General features: G+C 42.7%; 1 protein-coding gene across 1 annotated transcript in view; it reads right to left on the reverse strand.

The window, feature by feature from the left end:
- Window positions 1–4,493: 4,493 nt before the first annotated feature.
- Window positions 4,494–18,546, reverse strand: part of CCDC73 (coiled-coil domain containing 73) — a 150,477-nt gene continuing 136,424 nt past the window's right edge. The window contains exons 16-18 of the mRNA XM_088470438.1: window positions 13,998–15,377; window positions 7,699–7,829; window positions 4,494–4,751 (exon numbers count right to left, since the gene is read on the reverse strand). Of these exons, the coding sequence (XP_088326564.1) occupies window positions 4,494–4,751; window positions 7,699–7,829; window positions 13,998–15,377 (1,769 nt within the window). The remainder of the gene's footprint in view (window positions 4,752–7,698; window positions 7,830–13,997; window positions 15,378–18,546) is intronic.

Raw genomic sequence — 18,546 nt, forward strand, 5'->3', positions numbered from 1 at the left:
GGTTGCCTGATTTCCTTTTATCATAATAAAACACTGTAGCGTAGAGAAGTCTAGCTAGCTAGGATGTGTGCAAAAATGTGTGTTTGGGGATGGGTACAGGATGCCGTCAGTCAAAAGCCCGACGCTGGCATCCCGACACCTGTGGGTAGGTATCCTAACCCACCCTCCCTGGTGCCTGAACCTAAATACCCACCCTGCTACTTACCTTTGTGATGCTGGCACCAAGATTGACAGGTGTCAGGAATCCGGTGTATGTATCCCGTGTCGGGATACTGAATGTATCCCGTGTGTTTGTACACCAGCACAGAAGCTGTGTTCCTAATGACTATTTTAATGCATTATCAAGTTTGTCTTTTTACTTCTTAAAATAAGTATACCAGAATATAACGTAATGGAAAGGAAATAAAAGGTCCTATGTTTATTTTCTAAAAGTAAACAGTTGATAAAAATGTAAATCTAATATCCCTGATTATCTAGTTCATGCTGTTCTGCTCCTGCAAATATTTAGAACTGCATTGTTAAAATTTGCTTCTAAAAAATGTGCCCTGCATCAAATGTATCCTGTGTGTGTGCTAGTGCCTGGATCAACACCTTCCAAGATGTCTGTTGGCTGGAAGTCTTATTTCCCTCAGCTGACATAACACTGTGTCTCTCTTTCCCTTTCTGGCCTGGCTATTGCTTCTCCATACATTGGGGACAATACCAAAGCTGGTCCCTATGGAGGTGTACTGTCAGAAGTTGTGTTGCACAGGACTCTATATCCTTCACTGCAATTTTTGGACACAAAAAGGTTAAATGTCAAGAAGATTTAGCTGATCTGGTTAAATGTGCTGTAACAAGATAATCTTCCAGGCATGGATCTTTAACTCCAGACTGAATGCATTTGTTTGAATGGAGATTGTTGCAAGGCTGCAAGCACAAGACTGACTGGCTGCCAAAGTGCTACTGGGGGGATGTATGGAGCCTGCTCTGACCACATCTAGATTGCTTTGTTAGCCCAAGCTGAACCAAAGATTGGTTTAAGGGAGTTTCCTGCAGCCATGTAAAAATATTAAGGTTGGACTCAATCTTCAATAATGGATGAGTGCAATGCGCTTGTGGTGTAAAAGCAGCTCAGTATTATTGATAGTATATAAAAATGAGACTGAGCGCTATATGGATAAATTAGGCATAATGTGTAACATAAAATAATCATAAATGATATTGATGTTTATAGTCTTTTGACTAATGTGGGAGGAAAGTCAGGACCCGGTCCGGGTGATGGTCCGCCTATGCCCGTACTACCTGTCCCTACCTTACCGCTGATCTTCTTAGGGGTTACCTCCGTCGGGGACTTCCCTTTGCTTCTTTGGCGGGGACTTGTTGCGGGCAGTCGGCTGTGCCGCGACGCTGGTTGATGACGTCTAGCGCCCGGCGCCGGATGTAATACTCGAGTCCTGTTAGGCGTTTGTCAGAATTGAATGTCAATTCTGACAAACGCCTAACAGGACTCGAGTATTACATCCGGCGCCGGGCGCTAGACGTCATCAACCAGCGCCGCGGCACAGCCGACTGCCCGCAACAAGTCCCCGCCAAAGAAGCAAAGGGAAGTCCCCGACGGAGGTAACCCCTAAGAAGATCGGTGGTAAGATAGGGACAGGTAGTACGGGCATAGGCGGACCATCACCCGGACCGGGTCCTGACTTTCTTCCCACATTAGTCAAAAGACTATAAACATCAATATCATTTATGATTATTTTATGTTACATGTTTATTATGCCTAATTTATCCATATAGCGCTCATTCTCAGTTTTATGGACTCAATCTTCTTCTTAAGCAGCAAAGTGTCAGACCGTGCAACACCATAGGGAGACCTTGAGTTTAAGCAAGATCATCGTGGAGGGCTCAGAATGGTCCTGTTTGGGAGCTTAAATGGATGAAGAGTCTGCCATCCTGTTCTCATGGGAAAAGCCTAAAAGGGAATGTTGGTGAACTCCACAATGACCTCTGCAAAAGACTTTGCGCAGGTTGGAGCTGTTATGTCAATGTGAGACCCAAATATTGTTATTGGTCCTCTGTAATGCATACGGCATACCCCAACTAGGTAGAGGGTCATTTTAATTGGTATCTGGACCAGGCAAAACCTTGTGACTCTGTAACTCCTCCAGGTTTGGCCCCAGAACACCCCTCTCTTCCCAGACATAATAAGAGAGAAGATAGTGTACACAAACCAAAGTGGATTTGAAAACTGCAAGACAGGCCAGGAAGAAACGCACCCAAACCACTATCTTCCTGGAAAAGTAGAGGATAAGGTGGTGTTGGTTGTGCCTTTTGCCGGTGTGGAAAGCCCACAACAGAGGAGATGCTGTATAGGGAAAGCACCTCCTCCCAGGGTCCCAGTTTATCATGCCTACCAATTATGGAGCATAGAAATAATAGGACAGATTGAAAGCAAAGTAATCGTATGTATGTACGTAATGACAAGACATTTCTGAAATCACCTTTTATAAAGGCTGTTAACGTATTTTTTATGGAGACAAACGTTAATTTATAACAATAGATCTACTTGGGCAAAAATATGGTTTGTGGTCATGTTATTGTTCAAGACGTTTTCATTAACTAACGCATATTACTGTTAATACTGTATCTCTGCATTTACAAATATGGGTTAGTTGCCTATTTGTTTCCACAGCTGAAGAGATGGAACATCTGTCATAGGCTCCAGTGTAACAATGCCCTGATGTGGGCAAATGATCATAAATAATAGCTGCCTGGTTTTACCAAGCAGTAACTTTGGAGCAAAGCATTTGTATCAGCAAGTAGTACTCTGCAAAATATTGTAAAGGACTGCTGCCTCTCCTCTCAGCTGATTACCACCTCCCACTCCCGCCTATAAAATGTTGTCTGTGCTGCTTCCCACCACTGGAACTCTACCTATCAGACTCTCCGACCCTCTCTGAAGCTTCAAACAAGCAATCAAAACCCCCTTCTTTATTAAGCCACTGCTCTATGCTGCTCGCTCACTGTCTCTTCCCTCTGTGTCACCCCTGTCTGTTTGCCGCACTCCTTTAGATTGTAACCTCTCACAAGTAGGGCCCTCTTCCCTCACTTATACTATCATCTTCTCCCCATTGCTAACAGCAGCACCGAACATTTGGGTTCAGCCGGCGCTGCTCTTGTGGGTATTAGGGCTGCATATGCAGAAATGGTTGCATAGCTTTTACCCCATGTTATGCAATGTTTCGTACTGTTAGTCTTTTGCACTTTTTTTTTTTCCCCTTGTCTAATTTGCACTGTTTCTGTTTATGTACATTATAAGGTGCTGCGGACCACTTGTGCCATATGAATAAAGGATAATAATAATAAGGAGGTCCAGGAACACATTACAACCGCACATTTGCTTTCATATTGTACATCATACTTAACAAAATATCAGAAACGAGTGGCATTGATTTAAATTTTTTTTTTTTTTTTACTCTGCACCAATATTCATTATTGTACCCCATTTATTGTTTTTAAATATGAAATCTTTTAAGTATTATGGTTAATTTTTGGGGGGCGGCGATAATTAGTTGGTGCTTGCCGAAGCAATTCAATTGTTTTGGGCGCCCATTAATTATCATGCTTGTTTCGCCCAAAAGCACCTAAAGTCATGGTTAGGGCACTAAAACTTCTGTTTGGGCACCCACAATACAGACACTTCGCATATTTCTGCTCGCCTCAGGAGGCTGCGACAGAAATGTCTGCGCCCGAGGCACTCGCGCCCGATCGGTGTAACAATTGAATAGGCTGATGCAAGATGAACGCTTCCGCATTGTGTGCACATAACTTAATGTGCGTATTTGCCCGTATGCAGAGTGAATTACCCTACCTTTTATTACCCACAATAACCAATAATCTTCTACTTATTATTTCACAGAATGTACTTGGAAATGCTAGCTAGAAGCTGATTTGTTGCTATGAACAATTTCAATACAACCCAGGTTCAGCCACAAGTGAAGACGCGACTGAGTTGCGAATGACACTGCATCACCTGTGCTAGCGTACGATTGGCTACGGAGCATGCACATTGCAAAAACATGATGGCTACTTCTGCAAAATCACCCGGCGTTCAACACTGTATCAGTCCCTAAGTGAAATGGTACTATATTATTTTGGACCATTATATGGCAACATTGTCGTAGTATGTTAGGGACCTACCCTACAGAGGTTACCTGGATATGGTGGGTAGGCCCATAACCTTGGCCAAGATTATGCTAAAAACCTCTATTGATAGCAAAATTTTATTGCATTATATATTATTAATAATTTGGAGTTGTGCACCTGAGATTTGTCTGTTTTTGTGCCTGCAATTTGTCTCATCAGGTAGCACCTCCCATTATATATATATTAAGGGTATGCAGTCCAGAAATCTTTCCCATATACTCTATCAGAATGTAATGCTAAACGGAATATGCTGGTGCTCTCATATAAGTAAATGTTAAATAAATATTGGCATCTAGATTACTTACACTTTAAAACACGCTATTGTTTTTTGGTTCCTCTACTTGGACGCCATACTCCAGCTTTCTTTTCTTCGGCATGTTCAGTCTGTGGCCCATTAAAAACATATTTATTGCGCTTATCTGACCCTGTATACTGGACACTGAGCAATCGTCCCCTTTGCCACACGGCACGTCTAGCGGTGGTTTAGTCTTTCGTGTAGTTACACCTGGAAAACTGGGGAAATCGGTGACGACAGGACAACTGTTTCTTTTTTCCATCGTATCTGACTGAATAAGAAAGAAAAACTTGAATGTAAAATGATTCTAATAGCTGCTTTTGGTAGGAGTTGGAAATGAATTTGAGCTGTTTAGTGTATGTTTACAAATACAGAGAGACATGGGCCATTGAATCTTTGATGGATAATCCTTAGTGGAGCTATCCATTTCCTGAGACAATAACTAATATGATCTTTGCAGATGTTCAGCCGCCTCACAGACCAATGGAAACATTGCTCTTAACTCATTGTATCTTATAAATGCACAACTAACTTTTCAATAAATGTATACTTTGCTTATGTCGACATGTCTGTATCTTCACGTTTTTTTTTTTTTTTTTTAAAAGACAGCAAGTTCATCCATCCGTAGTAAAATATAGAAAAGCATATTTAAACCAATGTCATAAAAAAAAATGTAAACACAAATAATGGACGTGATAAAAATCATCCCAATGTCCACTCACTGTCATGATTAACGACATCAATGAGGCTAATCTGAGCTATGATTTAGGAGAAAAATAGGGAATTTAAAATGTTCGCGCAACGTATATTTATGGAGGCCATTCTAAAAACCAGAAAGTGAGTGTGCCCCTTTTTAGGTACCACAATTAGACTTGTGCAATGAGAAAAATACTCTGAGAGGTCACATATTTTGTGGTTAATAAAATGAATGTTTCTATCTTTGGATGGAGTACCTAACAGTGACGAGGAAGAGGGCAGGAGAGACAGGGATCAAATCCCTCATGTCGTTCTGAGCTCTCCATACAAAAGTTTATGAAAAAATAAAAACATTATTGTAAATATATTAATAAAATAATGAATTAAAGATATAAATATATATATTTTTTTTAAATGTAACTGCCCCTGATCTCCTTTTCTTACACATTCGATTCATATCGGCCTATTCTGAGTGACACGGAAACATTTTGCACTCCTGTGGAAATGTTACATAGAGTTCTCCATTCCCCAATTTTTGCCTGCCCACCCTGGATGCTATATACACTTATGCTTACCCTAAGGTGTTCTGGCATTCCATTGCATAGAAAAGAAAACATTTAAACTATAATGGGTATTTTTGTTCTTTGCCCTACAACTACATCAAACATTGAATAAAGTACATATACCGTGTTTCCCCAATAATAAGACCTACCCTGAAAATAAACCCTACCCGTACTTTTGAAAAACGGTCCAAAATAAGCCCTACCCCGAAAATAAGCCCTAACAAAATCCCCATTTTGTCTGGTCCCTGCGCTACACTAAAATGCCCCCAGCTCCGCCCCCCCGCATGAAATGGATGCCGCTGTTAAAGATTTAACAGTGGCATCCAATCACAGCTGCAGCGTCCCACTCTCTCACAGTGATTGCGCAGCAGCTGGCGTGCGTGGCAGCGTCATTTACAGCAGCGCCGCGGAGGAGAGGACAGAAAAAGAGGAAAAAAAATAAAGGTAAGTAAAGGATTGTAAAGCAGGACTGAGGGCATGATGGGGATAAAAGCAGGACTGAGGGCATGATGGGGATAAAAACAGGACTGAGGGCATGATGGGGATAAAAACAGGACTGAGGGCATGATGGGGATAAAAACAGGACTGAGGGCATGATGGGGATAAAAACAGGACTGAGGGCATGATGGGGATAAAAGCAGGACTGAGGGCATGATGGGGATAAAAGCAGGACTGAGGGCATGATGGGGATAAAAGCAGGACTGAGGGCATGATGGGGATAAAAACAGGACTGAGGGCATGATGGGGATAAAAACAGGACTGAGGGCATGATGGGAATAAAAACAGGACTGGGAGAGCATAACGGTCATCATTTTATTTATTACCCTGCCTGTTTTGACACCCAGACATGAGTGCAAAAAGGAAGAGCTATACCGTTCACACTTACCTGTTTATTGAAATTGCTGTCAATGTTAATTAAAATAAGCCTTACCCCGAAAATAAGCCCAATGGAGTTTTTTTGACCAAAAAAAAAAGACAGTGTCTTATTTACGGGGAAACACGGTAGGAAGCAATCCAATTATCTGCGAGTTTGATGTGATGTTCGCACCTCCTAGGGATGTATTTTGCACTGTACTTAAAGAGGGCGATTCAATTTAGGCGGCAGCTATTTTTTAAAGAGCCCGATGGAGCAATTCAACTGTTGCTCCATCTGAGCGCGATAGCCGGCAGCATTTCTGCTCGCACCCTCAGGAGGGTGCGAGCAAAAATGTGCAAAAAACCTGTGGTTGCCCTAACCAGGACTTTAGACAGGTTTAGCTGTTTTACACGATTAAACTTTGTCTAATAGGGAGTGAAGATGGCGATAATTAATGGGCACCCAGAACAATTGAATTGCAACACTGGGCGCCCATTAATTATCGCTGCCCACACAACAATTGACTTGCCCCCAAAAGGACTTGCCTGATTAAATTGATGGGTAAACTTCACAGCTGCACTGATAACAGCGTAACAAATCAGGAGAAACTAATTTTTTACTCTTTTTGCCTGCTTTTCCCTTGGTCAATGGAAAGCAACAATTTTATATTTGGGCACCAAATGTTCAATATTACTAGCCCCAAAAAATTCTGCAGTGCTGCCACCACCATTAAAGCATGTACAAACAAATACAAAAGTAATGAATGGGTACTAAAAATGTTGTAGTCATTTTAATTTATTAAAACGTTGGTACTACCATCACTGTGGGATGCACCATAAAAAACGTAATAGCAAATTGCCAAAAAAATAAATAAATGGTTGGCATGTGTTAGTGCTATCACATTAGTGTGCTTCCTACATATTGCGTCCACATGGCCTAGCCTCAGGAAGATTGCTAGACTCTTCAGGGAGCTATGGAGATCCCCACTATATCATGGAATCTCAGCAAGTATGGTTTAAGCCCTACAAGTACAAAGGTCTGAAGCCTAGAGCCGTGCACTCTGCAGCTGTGGTTAGATGAAGGTACAGGCAGCAATGACTTACGTGTTCTGTGGGAAAAGAATAATTATGAAATGTCTGTTCTATTGCATTCCATTCAGCACTGTGATCCTTCCTGGGAATTGCATAGACATTTGTAGACAAGGTATCAAATATTCGTCTCTTAATTGTTGAACCTGATAAATAATGAGTTAAATTATATATCATGATAAAATAAATACACAATGTAATAGATAAGCAAGTCTGCTAAATCAAGAGACATCACTTTCATAGCAATGATAATAATTTATTTTAATAAGGCCTAAAACAACTAACACATACAAATCTGTATAGCAAGAAAATAATCTACTAATATTCTCAAGAAATATAATAATAGGACACTGCAGTGTCTCAATAGTCTTCAAACAATATACTGTGATAAATAATAATTGAGTAAATTATACATTGCTTTGATTAAACAGTTTAGAGTAATCCATCACATAAACATACTGAAAAAAGTTTTTACACATTACAGGGTGATTGACAACATTATAATAGATAAGGAACGGCTGCAGGCACAACTCTGCTGATTAAACAATGTACAAGGTGAATAAACTCAACAATGGGGGTGCATCACACTGTTATTCGACCATGTAAATATATATAAAATAACATTAGTTTATTATAAAAACTACTATTAATACACAGACAATATTTAATTTGATATAAAATAAAAAAAAGCTCCTTCTGATGAAACCATCACACAGGAATGACGGAGAAACGCGTCAAGGAGAAGGGATACCTGACCACTATTTGGATGATTGACCTAGACACCTAAGTCCCTTCTAACGATATTCAAAATCAGTGGCTCTGGGAATGGGAGATGCAGCAAGTTGCAGGGAACATACTACATGCAGGTGATTGCCGGGAGTGTTGCCTTGTGGAGATTACTACAGGAGCGGTTCCAGACCAGTGCATCATGCAGCTCTTATACCATGCAGAGCACCCAACACCCAAAGCTGATGCCCTTGACGCAAAGGTATCAAATTGATAAAACTTTGTAAAAGCATGCACGGACGACCAGGCAGCTGCCATGCACAATTGATCAGTGGAAGCCCCATGCCTCAATGCCCAGGAGTCTCCCAAAGAGCAAGAGGAATGTGCGTAACCTGAGCTAGCACTGGCTTACCTAAGTGATGGTCTTCTTAGTAGCTGGTCAACCTCATTTTTTGAATCATAGAGGAAAAAATATATTGTCTGTCTTCAACATTTCTATAGTACACTGAAAATACAGTATATTCTTAGAGCTCAAACTATAGCTAACAAGTGAAAAGAGTCATCTCCCTCACCTGATTCATAGTCGGAACCGCAACTAGCTAATTAATATGAAATTTACAAACAACTTAAGGTAGAAAATCTAGTATTTTTCCTAAACACTGTCAGATCCTAATGGAACACCAAATAAGAAGATCATGAAGACAAAGCAACAAGCTCAGAAACCTGTCTCACCAACACAATAGCCAGGAGAAAAATGGCTTTCCAAGTAAGAATGATTAGACTGTAAGAAATGACGTTAGCATTTCAGGGAACCACTGGTGAAACAATAGGGGGTTGTATATTTAGGACCCACTGCAACTTCTGGAATTAATGTTAGGCATCTTTGAGATACCCCAGATATCTGAACTTTTAAAGAACCCAGACACAAACCTATGTTTAATCGTTGCTTTAAAAACAAAAGAAGCTGAGGTAGTTCTATATGAACCAAACAATAGAAGCACACCACACCCTATGATAGTTTTAAGCCAATCCAGGTTTCCTCACTTTTTAAGGTGGGTACATCTCTGCAGTGATCTGCAGATATATCTGTAGATGATGGTTGTTCATATACACTGAACGGCAGGGGCTGGCTGGCAACTTTTAGCCTGGGGAGCAAATGCATGCAGGCGGCCCTGGCAGAAGATTAGCGTGTAGGCAGGGTGCCCGGAGCATGTGCGTGCTACAGCGCCCCCCCCCCCCCCAAGTGTTCCAGGGAGGAGGCAGGTCCATATAGGATTAATGTAAAGTAAAATTAAAGATTAGGAGCAGCCCTCTGTAATGGTGCACATATTCAGTGCCCCAGGAGAGGACCCCCTTATGCAGGCCTCCAGTAGTGATCCCCCCTATGCAGTGCCCCTTATACAGTGCTCCCAGTAGTGGTCCCCCCTGTGTAGTACCCCTTGTGCCCCAAGTAGTAAGCCCCTTATATAGTGCCCCCAGTAGTAAGCCCCTTATATAGTACCCCCAGTAGTGGTACCCCCTATGCAGTGCCCCTTATATAGTGCCACCAGTAGCAGTCCACCCCCCATGCAGTGCCCCCAATAGTGGTAACCCTTATGCAGTGCCCCTTAAATAGTGGCCCCAGTTGTAGTCTCCCCCTATGCAGTACCCCCAGTATTGCCCTTTATATAGAGCCCCCAGCAGTGGTCTCCCGATGCAGTGCCCCCAGTGGTAGTCTCCTCCCCTATGCAGTGCCCCTAGTAGTAGTCCCCTCCCCTTGTAGTGCCCCTAGTAGTAGTCCCCCCCTTGTAGTTCCCCTAGTAGTAGTTCCCCCTTGTAGTGCCCCCAGTAGTAGTAGTCCCCCCCTTGTAGAGCCTCCAGTAGTAGTCCCCCCTTGAAGTGCCCCCAGTAGTAGTCCGCAGTAATGGTCTCCCCCTTGCAGTGCTGCCAGTAGTGATCTCCCTCTTGTAGTGCCCCCAGTAGTAGTCTGCAGTAATGGTCTCCCCATTGCAGTGCTGCCAGTAGTGATCTCCCTCTTGTAGTGCCCCCAGTAGTAGTCCCCCACCTTGTAGTGCCCCCAGTAGTGGTCTCCCCTCTTGTAGGGCCCCCAGTAGTGGTCTCCCCTCTTGTATGGCCCGCAGTAGTAGTCTGCCCTCTTGTAGGGCTCCCAGTAGTGATCTCCCCCCTTGTAGTGACCCCAGTAGTGCCCCCCCCGTAGACACACGTAATAAAAAAAAGCACTTACCTGAATCCCCGCCGCCGCCATCCGCTCCTCCGTCTGTCCTCCCATGCCGGCCCGCTCTTATTATGTCTCACCCATTACCCACTGCAGGAGCCAGAAGATGGAGCAGTTCCGGCAGTGGGCGCACCAGCAGTCAGTGAGAGTCTGACAGACTCTCATTGGCTGTTACTTAAAACAAACACACAGCTGCCGGCGACTGTGTGTTTGTCAGTCACTGTGTAGCGCTGACCGAACTCCGTCCGGTCAGCGCTACACGTGCGGTGCAGGCAGCTGTGTCACAGAGACACAGACTGCCCGCGGCCCGCATGGCGCTGCAGCCCAGGGGGCACATGGCACCCTGCCCACCGGCCCAACCCGCCTCTGCTGAACGACCATCATCTTCCAGCCTGCCGCTGCATTTGTACGGGCGATCGGCTGATCGCCTGTACACACACTTGCCAATGGACAGATATATCTGCAGCTATATCTGTCCATCGGCTTTGCAGCACAGCCTACGCGATATGTCTGTGAACGACGTTGTTCACAGACATATCGCTGGTACACACTGGCCGACGGACACCAGATTTACTGGCCGATCAATTAATCGGCCAGTGTGTACCCAGTTTAACAGTCTAGATAACAGAGGGCCTAATTCAGACCCGCTCGTGAGCGCTGAGTGCTCGCAAGTGGGTCGATGTTGGCCCAGTGCGCATGCGCACGAGGGAGCCGGCTCCGTCGTGCGCATGTGCGAGACACGGGTAGCGACGGCCAAGCCGTCGCTATGGGTCTCGCTACAAAGGGGGCGTGCTGTTGATGGTGAGTGACAGCACACCCCCTTTGGTGGGCGCGCGGGGGGCGTTGCTGCCCAGACGGAGATGTTCCCATGGGAACGCCTATAGTCTGGGGCCGGCCCCACTGACATCACAAGTGATGTCAGTGGGTGTGCTCTCGGCTCTGATAGAGCCGAAAGCACTCCAGGGCTTGCGGCAACGAGACCCTACCACAAGGGTCTCGTCGCAAGCCCAATGGTCGCGATGGTCTTGAGTCCGAGAACCCTTTCACTTTCAGGATGGCGGCCTCAACAGGCACCCCGTTCAGATAAGGGAATCTGGTGTGCTGAAAAGGACCTTGAGAGAGCAGATCAGGCCTTAAGGGAAGATGTAGAGGAGACAACTCCAGCATTCCTAGAAGTTCCCTCCTGAGCTAATCTGGCTCCAGGAGAATGACCTTGTTCTCTCACTTTATTCTCTTCAGAAACTGTAGCAGCATTGCTATTGGCCGGAAGATGTAAATGAGATGATATATCATGTTCTTACAGGGCATTGTGGTTATTTTATAGAATTGATGAGCGTTTGGTCACCCTGGTTACTGCTCCATCACCAATGCAGTAGCGAATTGTATTTTAATTATTTACAACAGGTAAAGATAGATTACAAAAAAATGCTTTGGTATCTGAAACCACTAATCTGGTGGTGTCTTTCCCTATGTTTCAGCTGACCTACTAACTATTGAAAGAATGTGGATTGAAAATGTAAGAGTGTAGGTGTTTTTTTCTTTCTCTGCATCTGATAATTGTTCCTTTTCCTCTGGAGCCTTTGAGAAACTGCCCCATATACTACTCTGACCTCCTCAGCGTAGTATGTAGTACTGTTTTTATCCTGCATAGTAAACATGCTTAGTTCAAAAGTAGAGCAATGTGAAAGCTTATCATTTTTAGTTAAATTGAACAAAACGCCCATGGAATCTTTCCGTATGCTAACCGAGGCTTACCGGGAAGATTGTATGTCACGCGCACGTGTGATTCAGTGGCACAAAATTTTAGTGACATCATCAGGATGTGAAAAATGATGAACGTCCCGGAAGCCCTTGCACATCAAAAACAAATTGAATATGTCTAAAAAATTTATAAAATTGTTTAAATTGACCGTCGACTCAGCTTCCGAATGATAGCAGAAATGGTAAACATTGACAAAGAGAACTGTTAGGCAAGTTTTACATCAAGATCTAAACATGACAATAGTTTGTGCTAAGATTGTTCCAATTCTTCTCACTGCCGAGCAGAAAGAAAATCGAAAGCAAATTTGTACAGACATTTTGGAACAAATTCAAGCAGATTCACATTTTTTAGATAAAGTTATTACCTGTGATAAAACATGGATCATCACCAAGAATGAAGAAAGCATGTCAAAGCAAATCCAAATTCAAATCCATGTTATTTTCTGGGTACCAGAAGGCGCAACAGTGAATCAACATTACTACAAAAATGTTCTAGCAACTTACGGGAAAGAATCAGAAGACAGAGGCTAGAGATGTGGAAAAATGGTTTCATCCACTATCAGGACAATGCGCCAGCCCACACAGCTCTCTGGGAAGCAGTTTTTGACTGAGAAACAGATTGCAGTGCTAGAACACCCTCCATACTTGCCAGACCTAGCACCATGTGACTTCTTTCTTTTCCCTAAAGTCAAATCTGTACTGAAGGGAACCCGTTTTGCATTAGTTACTGAGGTAAAGAAAAAAACTATGGAGCTGTTGAGACAGCTGACAGATAGTGAGCTGCAGCATGGTTTTGACTAATGGAAAATAAGAATGCAGCGGTGTGTGGATGCAGAAAGGAAGTACGTAGAAGAACAGAGTTAAAATGTACTTAATATAATTAAACATTATAGCATCAGTCCACTTATTTAAAAGCCACGCCTCATATATCCTACTCATAATTGTGTGTAAGGACATAACAGCTGCCATCTTCCACACTGCAATTACCAATTTCATCAAAACTAGAACCTCATTTCCAATACAAAAAAAAAAAATCTGGATTAAACTGTAATTTAGCTTTAAGCTCCCCTCCCCCCTCTCCAATAAAAAAGACAGTAGATTAAGAATCAGCTATACTTCGGATGGGATACAGTTGAGATCCCGGCAGTCGGGATGCCGGTGTGGGAATCCTGACACCAGTCAGAATCCTGGCATCAGCATCCCAACTGCTGTCATCCTGATGGTAAGTATTGGGGTTATGGGGAGGGTTAGGATTAGGCACTAGGGGTAGGGTTAGGCTGCGGGGGGGGGAGTTAGGTTTAGGCCGTGTGTGGGGGGGTTAGATATAGGCTGCAGGGAGGAAGGGGTAGGGAAAGGGTAGGTTTCTTACCGACAGGTGTCTGTATCCTAACCCTCTTGGGGAGCCGGCGTTGGGATTCTGACCGCCGGGATCCCGTACCCAACCCCTTCTAATCATTAGCCTATGAACTTCTGAAGCCTCTAAAGTTGTAACTGAAGTAAAACTACTTCATGTGATTTATCATGAATAAAATACCCATTACATGGAAAACATAGCCTTTTGGTAATACTGTGAAGGATATATATACCGATACAGGAGAAGCTGCCACCTTACCAAGCTCGGCTATCCCTTGACTTGACACTTTAGGGGAAGCACAGTTGATCTTTTTGCCACATGAGATGTTTACAGTTGGGCTATTCCACAGATTTGTTCTTGGCAAACAAAATAATTTAGCCAAGTTGTTACATGAAGTGTTCGCTGCCCCCTCATTTTGTGCTTTGGGCTTTTTCTCAGGCAACCTGGCTGGTTTTGTGCAAGATGTCTCCACATGTGGTTTGATACTGTCTTCTTGTTGTGAACAGCTCACAGCCATATTACTTTTGTCCTCATTACAAGCATTTTCTTTACCCACATATACCACGTCACCAACTTGCTCTATCACCTGGTCCAAGTTGACAGTGTGTTTCTCATCCTGCAGATCTTGATTCAGATTGATACCGCTGGTCCTTGATTTCACCATCATTGCATCCTCTTCATTCTCTGGTGGACAACTCTCTACATGTAAATAGTTAATTTTCAAGGCATCTATGTTCTCAATATGTTGTAATGAAGGAGAATTGTCCTGTTTAGGATCCAAAGCAGACTCTAAGGACATATTTTTCATATGAACCTGACAACTGGAAGCAGGATGAATTAACACTGATATATTAGATGAATTAAGTTCTGAGGCTAAACTTTTGCTCTCTGTTTCTTCTATTTGGGTATTCTTAGTAGCATCTTCAAATACAAATGACTTGTGGTCATCGCTTCCAATTTGTTTACACAGAGGCGAATCTGCACATTCTCCACCAGGGCTCTCCTTTGTTGGCTGCGAAGGGTCTGATTTAGTCTCTTTATTTTGATCATTAAGACAAGTGCTCCAGTCCAAAACAGAAGAGTGATAACTACTTCCATCTCCAAGAGTGCAGCTGATGCTGATTCCAGCTGGAGAGCCCTCTCTGTCTGCACTATTCCCATTAATTAATTGTTCTGTAGCTTCAGGAAACAGTTTGGATTCTTGTGTGGGTATTTCATTTACTAAGACACCTTTGTCATTCTCAGTAGTGTCTACCTTATCAATTACAATATAAACTACTTCACTTGAACCATCCCCAGATTTACGATGGCTGGAGTCTGTCTGCTGGCTTGCATCTTCGCTGCAGACAGTCATTGGTTTATTATTGTCTAGCAACATCTTGACGGATTCCGCTATCACTGGTGTCTGCATAGGATTGCTGCATTCGGCTGCTCTGTCATTGTATTCATCAACATAATTCAAACATGCTGTGTCAGGTGGGATCTCTGCAGTGCGTTTCCCATCACAGCACTCTTCCATACTTTGTTTAGCAGTTGCAAAGTTGTCTTTATTCTTCGTAAGACTGCACTCATCCTCCTGTTCTTCACTAAGATGTGCCTTATCTATGATGGTATAAATATCTGGATGGCTATTCCTATCTGAGTTGAAAAAACAGAAGACATAATATTACATTACAGCAAAGCTCCAAATAATGTATTTTTCATTATCTATGTATAAATGATTGTAAGCTGTTCTTGTTATTTTTCATATAGTGCCATCATTTACCACACAGATATACAGTATAATCAGCGAATATGTATTCATTTACTTCAATCCCTGCCCAAATAACGTTTGCAATCTGAATTTCCTAGAAATAGATACACACACCGCTGTTAATGTAGGGTATGATTCTGAGTCGCATGCAGCTCTGTATACGGCCGCATTCATAATGCGGATATTTTGGTAAAGGAATGCTAATGCAACTATAGGCATGTCTTCATGGGGACATCTCGCAGCCATCATCAGCAGTATCAGCACTTACTCCTACCCCAAACTAGGTGCAAGAGATCCGTCTGAAAAAGGCATATTCTCAGCATACACACTATCACGGCACGCTAGGACTAGGGGATCCTGAAGCAATTCACCCTGGTTTGGCACTAGTAACAAACAGGGGAGGAGCCTAACAGACTCCCCAGTCTTCACCAACATCCGTCACAGGGTGGGACGGACTTTGCTGCCAAGAGCCCACAGGCCACGGTCTTCAAAGTTAGCACAGGGCAAGATTAATGGAGGAAGCTGAGAATAGGATGCTAAGAATATATATATACATATACAGTATATATACTATATATATATATATATATATATATATATATATATATAATATATATATTTCTATCATACTTACCTAGTTTAATATTCTCCTTCCCGGGAGAAGCCCGGGTAGGAGAAGCAGGTGGGTTGCGACAGGGGCAGGGCCTGATGGATCGCATCATTAAGCCCCGCCCCGTTTTTTGGGAAATTGTCGCGATTGACGTAAATTTAAATAGCGTTAGGGGCTAAATGACACAATTCATGAATAATTGCCTCATTAAGCCCCGCCCCTTACATGGGGACCCGCGATCAGCGCGAAAATTCTCCCCATTCTGCCCACTTCACTAGGAAGTGGGTAAAATGCGGGAGAGGTGCCTACCCTTCTGGGGGTGCGGGGGTTACCCGAAAAATCGGGAGCCTCCCGTGAATTCCAGGATGATAGGCATGTATGAGATATATACACATATATATATATATGTATATATATATATACACACACATACATACAAATATAGAGAATGACAGGTGGTACTGTATGATGATATGGTTGGTAATATTGTAGCGAGGAGAGGCATGAGGAATGAGCATCTGAAGGAAATACAGAAACCCTGGTAGGTGCAGTGATATATGGAGGGGCATGGCTGACTAAATGAGAATACCAACAGGAATTGTGAAGTCTGAGGCACTGCAAATAATACAAGTCACAGGTTTACAATCCAGAGAGAAGGCCAGGACTGAGGGGTTTAAATTGGGCAGGAGAGAGAGGCGCAGGCCGGCGGACCCCACCAGTAAATAAGAGGGAGACTGAACTCGTCCAGACCCGATAAGTGGAAACATTGGTTTGGCGGATTGTGACATGTACAACTCAGCACAGGACACCCATGCCACTCTCACAAGACGGTTTTCTTCTGTGCGGACCCCCAGTGGCCACTCACAAACTCCCATTTCACATACTGAATGAAGCGGACGAGATGCGTCTGACTTAGAATCACCCGGAGATAAACAAAGATGCATATGTTCACTACAGTGTATGCGCAGTTTCTAAAATTCACTAGATGAGGCTGCATACAGACATGAGTGTGGCTCAGAATCTTGCCCTTAGTCCTGAATCAAATAACCTGCCAGTATCTTTTTGGGCCATTGGGGGAAACCAGAGCACACGGTGTAAAGCCACTGTGGAAGAGCATACAGACTCCTCAAATATAGCTCTCTAGTCAGAATGAAGCTCAAGATTTAAAAGGAAATCACAACCTAAGCGAATATGAGAACAATAAAAAAAAAAAAGTTGTGATAAATAAAACAATAAAAATGGCTCACCTTGAAATTTATTATTTTATACCTCCTGTTATCAAAACCACTTTGCTGTACACACTTACTGGTGTTGTTATTGCTATTTATGCGGTAATGTGCTTTTAACTCAAAAAGAGTGAGGATCTAAAAATTACATATACAACTATATAGTATATATACACAAATATGCAATGAACATCTGCTGTATTTCAGTAGCTAAATTAGTCTAGTAGAAATTTTTAAGTGGGTATTCAGTAACCACAAAGACAACTCTCATTCTTAATGTTATCATATGAAATGCATGTGGTAAAATTAGCACAAAAAAATTACCTTATATGTTAGAGAGAAAAATAAATAAAATTCACATATATTAACCCCTGAAAGATCTGCTATCTCACTAATCCCATGTTTCAGCTTTGCTTTCCATCATCTTAGGTAGGAATTACTTTATTATTTTGCATAATATTTTAGTATTTTGTTTGTTGTTTTTTCATGTTATTTGGGCTTGTTTGCACGTAGAAACAGTTTCTTATTTTATGCCCTTTTGCTAAAATGAATTTACATTTTTCCCTTGGTCATATGTAAAATCACAGCAATCCTGGGAAAATCACAGCAATCCTGGGAAAATCACAGAGAAATCTATTTCTCCCGCTCAGTAACATAGAGGGATACCGAATATTTATACATTTAATCAAGGTTCAAGGAAGTGAAAGTGACATATTTTTAACCAGAGACTCCTCATCAAAGACCACAATAAGTTTGCCCAATTTTTTTTACTAACAGATCCCATATACTCTCAAAATATTAACAATTACAAATAGCTTATACAGATGGATCCACATACATCTAGCCTCCTGGCGCATTTAAACAGCCCTTCTAGTCGCGCCATGCCGTGGCATGACTCAGTAGCGCCAAGCGTCTTTCCGTGCGTCTTTTCGGGAGGCAGGCCTATTTTCTATGGAGTCCAAAAGAGATCTCTGAAATTTGGGAGTCTCCAGGACATTGTGGAAGAGCAGGAAAGTATGACTGCGAGTCTAAAGCTTTGTACACATGACTTTCTACATATTTTTGGCGTAGATGTGGGATCAGGGAGCATGTGCGGCATTTAGTGGCAAGTGAGGGACACATTGGAAGTTGCCCATCACTGTACTATACTCTCTTTGCTACAGAATCATACCCCCTTAAAGTTTCAAGAGCCAAGTCTGAAATTCGATGCTCATTTGA

This window comes from Taudactylus pleione, unplaced genomic scaffold (assembly GCF_031769625.1).
Source record: "Taudactylus pleione unplaced genomic scaffold, aTauple2 ptg000100l, whole genome shotgun sequence".
Taxonomy (NCBI): Eukaryota; Metazoa; Chordata; class Amphibia; order Anura; family Myobatrachidae; genus Taudactylus; species Taudactylus pleione.